Source organism: Nicotiana tomentosiformis, chromosome 2 (genome assembly GCF_000390325.3).
Source record: "Nicotiana tomentosiformis chromosome 2, ASM39032v3, whole genome shotgun sequence".
Classification (NCBI taxonomy): Eukaryota; Viridiplantae; Streptophyta; class Magnoliopsida; order Solanales; family Solanaceae; genus Nicotiana; species Nicotiana tomentosiformis.
This window is the reverse complement of record NC_090813.1, coordinates 706697-716992: the sequence shown is the minus strand read 5'-3', so window position 1 is coordinate 716992 and position 10296 is coordinate 706697. Positions and strand designations below refer to the sequence as shown.

Here is a 10296-nt window from a genome sequence, read left to right as displayed (position 1 = left end):
GCTCCGCACCGACATAATAACAATATCAATCATAATTGTACGGTAAAATCTTGTGCCAATACTCACACAATCCGCACAACATGTCCATATGTGCCATAATTATCACAAAACAATGATGCCAAATTTTTATCAAGATATAAGCCCATTAACAAATTGTACAAGAACATGACAATAATAAAAATGCGGAACTACGATGATGGGACTAATCTTCTCAAGTTAATGCCCCTCTCTCTCTCTCTCTCTCTCTCTCTCTCTCTCTCTATATATATATATATATATATATATTAAAAGTCTTTTTTTTTTTCTAAAGAAAATCGATGATGAAAAACAAATTCATTTAAACTCGAATTCTAATAAATAGAGTATTATCTTTTGTGATTTCGGCAATAAAATAATATTAAACTTATATTATGTATATACATGGATATTTTATCTATTCTATATCGACTAAATTCCTTAAAATATTATTTCTTTAATTTGGTTGTTAGTACTTTCTTCGTTCACTTTTATTTGTTCACTATTGACGTTGCACACCCTTAAGAAATAATAAATGAAGTGTATAATTTACATGATATTCATATTAATTGATGTATATATTTAATTGATTTGAAAAAATAATTTAAAATGAGTAATTAATACTATGAGTATAAGAGAAAAAAGAAATTATTTTCAAAAAATGACAAGTAAAAGTAAAAATATATTTTTAGAATGATAGACAAGTAAAGTGAACGGACTGAGTATTTTTTTATACAAATTCACTAGTATCTAAATATACCGTAAGTAACGGAGGAACCTACCTCTTCTGCTCCCCTACTCCAAAAGATAAAACAAAATTTCAAATATTACGGGTAGTAATCTGCACCTTTTCTCTCTTTTTTTCTGTTAGTTTCGTCGTTGATATAATCTTCTCCTCTGGCCTCTGCCATTGGATCGTGGTCTTGGACTCTTCGATCCCCTTTACTTCCTTTCCTTCTTTGATCTTTCAACTCCAGCCGCTCAATTAAGCAGGGGTTTTCGCATAGATTTGCAAGACCTCATGTTTGTTCTAAAATAACATTGTTTTTGTTTTTATTGGGGGGGAGATGGGGAATATATTCGTGAAGAAACCGAAGATCACCGAAGTGGATAAAGCAATTCTCTCTTTAAAGACTCAAAGGCGTAAGCTTGCCCAATATCAACAACAGGTATATAAGAATAATTTCTGAAGTTATTTATGGAACTTGATTTTCCCCCTTTTGGATTTCATTTTTGTTGGGCTAAACTTAATTTGCTTTATTCTAGGATGGCTAATTCACTTTGCAGATAAGAGTCTTGCTACCAGCATTCTATTGATCCTTGTGTCAAAAATGATTTGATACCCATCCCTTCATTATGCTAATTTCCATCCCAAAACAATTAAATATTTAAAAAAAACCAAAAAAAGAATAAGTTAGTCTAAGATGAGTTAGGAGAAGTTTCTTGGAATTCTGCTAAAACACAAAAATTGAAGGTCCAAGGTGATTGTCTACCTTGAGAATAAGAATTCTACTGAATTCTTAAGGCTCCACTTAGGGACTGATTTACAAGATGTCTTCAAGGAATATTCTACTGAATAAGTGTTGGTTTACGACCTGCGAATCCTTTCTGTTATTCATTGCTCTCAGCTGGAAGCTGTCATTGAAGCTGAGAAACAAGCTGCAAAGGACTTGCTACGCGAAAAGAAGAAAGATAGGGCCCTTTTAGCATTAAAGAAGAAGAAAGTTCAAGAAGAACTATTAAAGCAAGTTGATGTCTGGCTCATAAATGTTGAGCAGCAAGTAAGTAATTCTTCTTATTACAGTTTCATACTTTTACTACCATGCTAAATGTACTTATTCCTTTTAAGGCATTTAAGCATTTAAATTATTCTTCTGATTCTATGTGCAAATTCTTTTAGTTGGCAGATATTGAACTGACAAGCAAGCAGAAGGCTGTCTTTGAGAGTTTGAAAACTGGAAATAATGCAATCAAAGCAATACAAAGTGAGATCAACCTAGAGGACGTTCAGAAGTTAATGGATGATACCGCAGAGGCAAAAGCTTATCAAGATGTAAGCTCATTTGATATAAAATCCCCTGTTCTCTTAGATATGGTTCACTCTTGCTACTCTTGTGTGATTTGGGAGTTCATTCATGCTCGTTAAGTCATAATATTTTTTGGAGTAGTACTGAAAGGGAGATGGATGAAAGGTAACGGGAAAAGATGAGAAAGGGGAGAAGAAAGAAAGTCAAGAGGAAGGAGATTATAACAAGGGAGATGGGACAAAGACAGGAGAAGCAAGGATAAATGGAAGAAGGGAGAAAGTTAAGAGGACAGATTATAATAGGGGAATCAATTCTTGTCTGTGTAAAACAACGTACAGAAGGGTTCGAACTCCGTCCTATAGAATAAGAGCCTTAAACAAGCTAGGACATTTGTTACAAGGCTATATCTGTATCTAAAGATACAAATGAAACCAAACGAAGTCTAGGTGATAACAATTGGAGATAGATAATGATCGGTGATAAAATCTGAATTAAAAGATCCGACATAAATTAAAAGATAATCTATAAATATTCTAGAAATAAATGTAAATTATCTGAAAATCTGGAAAAACACGCAAAGAAGTTTATTTTTGTTGAGAATCTTTTCTTTTTTGTTGAGATTCTCGATTCTTTTGCATCTATCTTGAGTAAGGGGTTTCCCCCTAGTTTCATATGCATGTTCTTAATGTTTCTGGGTGAGGAAGCGTATGTATATTGGAATGGATAGATTAACTCTGTGCACAAGAAACCTCGCGTGACTCCCCATGCTTGAAGTGGCCCCAAGGTGTTGCTTCCAATTAGATTTACGCACTAGGCACTAGTCAACCGAGCTCCCTTTCGCAATACATGGAACTACTTACCAAACAACTTTTGTGCAAATTTTTTAAAAAAAATTATTAGGATAAAGTGATCATTTGTGCAACTTTGGTCTTTGAGCAAATAACTTGACAAGGTATTAAGTTTATAGTTTCCTCTAATGCAAGATGTGAATAATCGTATGCCCTTAGACATTTTTGCTTCTAACTTTTAGATTTTGTTCACCTTCTCCAACTCTATAAGACTTAGCTTCACTCACTTTTTTTCTAAATTCAGTTTGAGAGACAGCAACATTGTATTTCATATGGTTCTAGTGCTGCTTAATCTCACAGTCAATAACTGCAATTTAAAAAGAGATCAGCCTGGCAAGGAAAAACACTCCCTTTCCTATCTTGGCTTTTTTTTGGTAACTGCTTGTATCCTTTTGCAGGAAGTGAATGCTATTCTTGGAGAGAAGCTATCTGCTGAAGATGAAGAGGAAGTTTTAGCAGAATTTGAGAATCTGGAATCTCAGGTCTGTCTTTTTATGATGCAGTTGTTGTTGCTAAAACTTAGTTCATTCATTTTTTTGCAACTATATGCTCCTTCTTTTGATAACACAATTACAGCTTTGCTGTCGCCTTTTCAGCTTATAACTACGAATCATCTTAATTTTCCTACTGGGCTATACTTTCCTTTTTTTGTTTGAGAGATAATCAACTGCACTAAATGATCACCTTCCCTATAGTACTACAACATTATCTTATTCTAGTATACTGCTATCTAGTTTGTGTTGATGCATTCTTCTTATTTGAAGGAAGCAAAAACTTGGAGATCAAAAAATAAGATACTGTTATAAACCCACCTAGGGGTCTATAGAGCCTTCACAATCCTGAAAGCTATTGCTTTTCCCATCCCTTGATATACTGATATTATTTATAGGCCAATTTTGTGCGCGTGAGCCATTTGGACAAGTTGATTGGAATCAGATAATACTTGAATTACGAACCAAGATGTGCTGAGTGGATTAGAAGAATTAGGTTTTGCATGAGTCGTATTCACAACTATTCTTTTTTTTTCTTAACTGAGCGCTAGTTTTTCTTTCGTGCAATATGATGTTCTTAATAATAAGGCATGGTGCACGAAGTATCCCACAATCACGCAGAGTCCGGGAAAGTGCCGCACCCCAAGGGGCTTGAAATAGTCAGCCTACCCTGATGCAAGCATCAATGACTGATTCCATGGATCGAGCCCGTGACCTATAGGTCACACGGAGACAACTTCACTGGTTGCTCCAAGGCTCCCCTTCAATATGATGTTCTTATTGAGCCATCAATTTAACTATCATGTTTGATTCCCATAGATGATAGTTGAGACTGTATTTGGAAAAAGTTGCATGTTGTGACCCGTGTTTGATGCATATCCATTTACAAACTTCAGTGACATAGTGCCAGGTTCTTTTCTAGTTTCAAGATTCTAGCATCAAAAGTTGCTAGCGATGCCTTCTTTCTCGATGTATGGTGTTAGTCGTTATAGGCTGTGGGTTATTTTACCACATAAGGATGCACTGGAAATAAAAGGTGTCCATACATGTATTGATTAGTTGCCCCGTACAACTGTTAATGCTTCTTTCTGCTGAAAGTAGTAAAAAAACTTCAGCATGTTAGGAGCGGAGTTATTCTTAGATTTGTACAGTTGTGAGTTATTTCCCTTACCCTCTTCCGTAACCCCTCATCTTGGTCAGTTAACACTTCAAGATCTGCCAGAAGTTCCTTCTGCAGCACCTTCTGCTGAGAACGTTGAAGAGAAACTGGATCTACCTGATGTACCAACTAAATCACCAGTCATCACGGAAGCTGTTATGGAGGACGCTCAAGATACGTCAGCTGGCGTGGCTGTGCAAAAGAAAGGTTACTGTTCTTTTCTCCCTTATTCTGATACACTCACACACACACAGTGACATCTTTTCTAAATCATGTATTCTTTTGAATTTTCTGTTCAAATTTGCACAGTTCTGGAGGAACCAATACCTGCTTGATTCCAGCTCAACTTTGTTAATTTTTCAAAAAGTGTGTCAAGTTTCAGAATGCTATAAAAGTATTCGATGCTAAAAATTTGTAATGTTTCAAAAGTTTGTATCATATCTCTTGTGACTTGTGCAAATTGTGGTTCTGGGGTCATGTACAAGATTTCAGATTTGGACCGTGCTCTTGTGCGTTGCTGACTCGTACGAAGTCATTTATTTACCATTACCTTCATGCTCATGTCTGAGTAGTTTCATGTAATTCTGTTACCTTTGTATTATGCAAGAAAGAAGCCAATTGTCTCTTTTAAGACCTAACTCATTCTTTAGATTGACCAAATGAGCCACCAGAAAATTTTTGGCTCATAACTTCATTGAAACATCTCAGAACTGGTTCCAACTCCAGTATGTGCTAATTGCCCTACCAGCGTCCAAGCATTCTAAGCAAGGAGTTGCCTTTCAAGGAAAGTTCCGTATCAAGTAGAGGGGTTAATTTGACACCTTTTCCTATGGTAAAATATCTTTTTAGTCCACTGTAAATCGTACTATCAGTACATAAGCCTTCGTTAATGTTATGTTCCTAAGCTTGAGGAACTACTCTAACATATACTATGCAAAAAGCACAAACGCCTAGCGGTTAATGAAGTGGATGCAAACCATGGAAGATTAGAGTACACTTCCTATGAAAAGTAGTTAATAAGTAAAAGCATTATACAAATACATTCGTTCATATTGTGTGAGAGGGATTGGCAAGAAATATTTCACCTTTAAATTTTTCCAGCCATCTAATTTCACCATTTTTTGCATAGCATTTGCTAAGAGACCGTAAATAATATGCAACCTCTAAGAGGAAAATAAGGTAACTGTAGAAGCAAAAGAGGACAAAGAAAGCAACAACAGACAAACAGGAAAAGAATGTGAAAATAGCATGGACCAGTCAGTAACTAGCGTTTGTAAAGTCATTAAAAATATTCATTATTTTATGCGGAAATAAAATCTGGACATAAATACCTTAGTTGAAATATTAAAAGTTCCAGCGTAATATGTTGGATTATGGAGCTCATTCGTATAAACTTCTAGCATATTATGAAATTCCAGCATATTATGTTGGAATCTCTTATGTAAAAATTCGAACTCCATCATATTATACTGAAATTTATCCGGATTTTAAGAGTATTTTTGTTTAGATTTTATTTTTATATGAAAAAATGACTAAATTTTGATTACTTTTGAAACTGTGGCTATTTTTCAATTACGAGTAGTAAATCATGCTATTTTTGATTTTTTCCCAAAAAGAATAGACAGCAAACAATTCTTAAAATTTTACAACATAATTAAGACATCCGAAATTTCTACATTTTTAGAACTAATAAAGTTGGACATATTACTAAATGATTAAAGCAACCGTCTCATACATGAGAAAACAAGTACACAAAAGAAGACCGAAAGTTTAAGTAGCAAGGAAATCCAAAAGGGGTAGAGGTATTTTGATATTTTGTAGCTGGAATAATGCTGGTTTCTTGCACCCTTAGATCAAGAGGCTCTAAATCTGACCTATAAGAGAAAAATTTGTTTACCCGAAAAACGGATAGAGTTGAATTTGTACGTAGTTCTAAGGATATGTGATGTAGCTTAATACAAATCGTAAGGATAAATAGAAATATCAAACATGGATTGCAAAGAATGCAAAATAAACAGGGTTGTAAAGAAGATGATTTTTAGGACTAAGCAAGATGAATCAATTTATGAAACTTAAAAGAGTAACTCTTGAATATAAGAGAATATGGTGCTTGAATTACAATGTAAGCCAAAGAACTGCCCTCTACAGAAATGTAGCCATCCTCTTTATAGTGGAGGATCATACTTTACATATAATTAAAAATACATAGTGGAGAACCCATGATAAATAAGTTTTTCCCTAATTTCCGTCGAGATTCTCTCCCTTAGTGTGTTTGCAACGACTCTTGTCTGTGAGCTCGAGTTCGATCGGCCTCGGTGCTGGTCGGTATTGCTTCTAGAGCTCGATGTGGACTCGGAATCAGGTGATGATTCGGGCTCGGTATCGGTTGGCCTCTGCCCCTTAAGCTCGAAATCGTCTCATCATAGTTCGATTCAGACCCAGCTCGATAATGACTTCGAACTCGGTGTTTGACCTATACCTGAAATCTGAAGCTCGTTCATACCATCTTCGGAACCCATCTCGATATTACGAAATCTTTCTTTGATCGATTATGTTTCGACCTCGATCGATCGTACGAAGGCCGAAATCAATTTTGACCGTATACAAATAGTTCCTTCGTTTCTCGAGAAAGACGTGGTGAGAAACGATATGATTTCTCAATGGCTCAATTGGATATGCACTGACGTTTGCATCGAGCCCGACCATGACGTCCGTGATAACTGTCTGTTGGCTTAGCTTACCAAGGCATTTAATGCATGTCAGACGGTGGTCGGCCACCGCTGATATTGAACCGTCATTGCTTCAATCTATAAATAGCCATTCCTTCCACTATTTATCACTTTTATGTCTTCAATCTTCAAAAAACATTTAAGTTCTTTTTCATCTCTTCTTAGTTCATTCGCTGATCTGTGACTCTTTTCTGCAAAATTCTTCTTCTAAATCACCAAATCTTTGTCACATTCTTTAAATCCAAAAATGGTGAAGACATCAAAAACCATCCCCCAAAAAGAAAAAGCTTCTTCTTCCCAATCTGCCGCCGACAAAACACTGGTGGATCCACGGCCTGAGGAGTGCATTCCGGTGGCGTGTGTTCTTATCTCCGATTTCAAACTCGATAAAGGTTCGTCGGTTCCTGGCCGATGTGAGACTGTATCGAGATATATTTGTTCGATAACCGGGGGTATATCGAGCAGATAAAAAAAGATTGTAACTGGGGGAACAAAGAGGTGGTAGTGCCGTCTCCCGAAGAGGATATTACTACTCACGTGAGAGGGTTTTTAAGTGTGTACACTTACCCTTTCACGTTAGGTCCCCTCGACCCTGTTATCATATATTTTTGTCGTAAATACCTATTAACCCTAGGCCAGATCCATCCTTCTTTTTGGCGGATCGTTATTTTGATCCGATACTTTGTGAACAAAATCGAGGGGATGCCTTTCACCCTTGATCATCTCATCCGATTGTACCGTCCTCGCCTTTTTCGAGGAGGGTTAATAAAACTACAACGTCGAGATACCAAGGCTCTGTTCTCGAGCATAGACGAGGACAGAGATCGAGGTTGGATGGGCATGTTCGTTCGAGTAAGGACTTCGGACCTGATTCCGACTGAAAAGATGCATTTTTCCGATGAGTGGAACATGAAGCGTAAGTGTAATTCTGCTGTTATCTCCTACTATTTTGTCCTTTCATTTCTTTTCTCACCGATATCCCCCTTTTTGTGATGCAGCGGTTTTCTGGATGCCCGGCGCAGTGCCCGATCTCAAGAACTGGGTACGGGATCTGGTTTCGACCTTCTCATACACCGAGCACTCATGGCGTGACTTGTCAAAGGGCCGATGGGAGGCCAAAAATCATGGTAAGCCCCTTTCTCGTATTTTTTAGTAGTTCGAACAAGATGTTTTCCATACACTTTAATAAAATTTCCCGTATGTAGGTGTGGGCAAAGATGCAGTTTTGAGGCCCTTGTCCGTTGAGGAAGAGGCTTCGGCCTCTGTCTCAAAGCCGGTGAAAGATAATAAGAGGAAAAGACCCTCCGTTCTCGAAGATCCAAAACCAAAAAAGAGGACGGCTCGTAAGCCGAACAAGAATACCATTCCTTTGACCGTAGAATCAGTTCTGCGTCTAATGGATGAAGACGAATAAGAAGAAGAAAATGATGGGTTTGCGCTGGCGGCCCGAACGAAGAAGACCACCGACGTTCCACAGGCAGCTGGATCGATGGTGGTTCATAAGGCTTCGCCTCGAACTGAGGATATATTAGAGAAAGATTCGGGCAGAGTCCCCGAGTTGTTAGAGATCGAAGATGCTTCCCATCGAAGCCAACGGATGGGGGATATGTCTGAAGGGGCTCTCCCTGAATCTCTTCGAACTGAAGAGAATGCTCTAAGTGATTCACTTGGGGCAGTAGCAATCGAAGACTCGCCAACCTTCCTTGCGTTTTCCGCAAGGGCGATTCGGGAATCCCAAGCTTTGGGGGCCCTCGAACTAGACATGCCTCATGATGGAGAGGATCCTTTTCGTGACCTGTTTACCAGTGTCGAGGACGTTACCGGTACAAGTGACGCATCAGATCTTTTTCACGGAGTGCAGCAGGCTTTGAATCAGGTAAGCCTTAAATTATTTTGTTGGCATTACCTTTATGTTTGCTTTTCTTTTCTAACTTCGTTTCTTCTTTCTTTGCAGGCCGCGACAGTTCATCGAGAAGCATGTTCTCAGTCCCGAAAAGAGATGCGTCGATATGAGGCCGACCTTCAATGGGTTACGGAGGAGAGGAACTCCCTTAAACTCCTCTTAGAGAAAAGGGGAGAGGAAATAAAATACCTCCGAGCTGAGTTGGCCAAGGCTTACCAAGATTAGACCGATCTGGATGAGCAGGTAATGATACTTTTAAAAGCCTATGGGCTCGATACCGGAACGATAGCTAATTTTTCGGTCTCACAGCTGCAGCATAAAATTGAGATGATCGGAAAACTCCGTGAGGAGGTCGATGTGATAAAAGCAGAGTCTTTAAAGTGGAAAGAAGGTATGGATCGCTTTGCTGCAGATAAAGAAGATGCTCGAGCCCAATTATCATCGGCCGAAAACCAACTTCATAGTATGAAGGAGAAAAGCTCAGTTCAAGCAAGAAGAATAGAGGAGCTCGAGGCTCGGTTGGCCTCTGAACTTGCCAAGGCCGAATCTAACGCCAAAAAGTCAAAGGCCGATGCAGATGCACTCGTGGCCGTCTATCGGGTCGATGCTGAAGCTGCCCAGGTCCAAGCAAGAGAGGCAGCCGAAACCGCCGATACTCGAGCACATTGGGTCGCTGAACTTGCTAAGTGCCGATCTCGGAGGGAGACCCTCGACGAGATCCATGCTCGAGGTTTCGATCTCGCTGAAGAGATAAAAAGGGCTAAAGAACTCAAAGCTGATGCTGAAGCCTTGGCTTCCGATGATGACGATGATGATAATGATGACGATGATGGAAGTAAGAGTGGGTCCGAGAACGGGGGGAGCTCGGTGGAGAAGAGACCTCTCCCGGAGATAACCAAGAAACTTAGCCCTTAGTTTCTATGTTGTAGTCAATCATGTAAACAATCTTGTATATATATATAAATATCTTTTTATTTTACCGACTTGCTTCTGTTTTGTTTCCTGCCCTGTGAAGATTTTATTCATGCCTTATGAATATTTTCATAAGGATTTAGGCAATTTGATCGAATTTGGACTTCACAGTCTTTATAACCAGTGAGTGCTTACTCAAACTTGAAATAAGG

The 10296-nt window shown here is 38.3% G+C and overlaps 1 protein-coding gene across 1 annotated transcript; it reads left to right on the top strand.

The window, feature by feature from the left end:
* The first annotated feature begins 812 nt into the window (after window positions 1-812).
* LOC104115813 (vacuolar protein sorting-associated protein 20 homolog 2-like) lies at window positions 813-5101 on the top strand. The gene is made up of 6 exons (XM_009626528.4): window positions 813-1184; window positions 1644-1796; window positions 1916-2068; window positions 3289-3372; window positions 4582-4747; window positions 4850-5101. Exons 1-6 carry the CDS (start codon window positions 1083-1085, stop codon window positions 4873-4875), a joined length of 684 nt encoding a protein of 227 aa, XP_009624823.1. The 5' UTR covers window positions 813-1082; the 3' UTR covers window positions 4876-5101.
* The last annotated feature ends 5195 nt before the right edge of the window (window positions 5102-10296 follow it).

Excerpts from the sequence above, each read along its gene's own strand:
- LOC104115813 (XM_009626528.4), top strand. The coding sequence starts at position 1,083 with ATGGGGAATATATTCGTGAAGAAACCGAAGATCACCGAAGTGGATAAA. Across the intron at positions 1,797-1,915 it reads TCATAAATGTTGAGCAGCAA|TTGGCAGATATTGAACTGAC; the intron begins GTAAGTAATTCT and ends AAATTCTTTTAG. Across the intron at positions 3,373-4,581 it reads TTGAGAATCTGGAATCTCAG|TTAACACTTCAAGATCTGCC; the intron begins GTCTGTCTTTTT and ends CATCTTGGTCAG.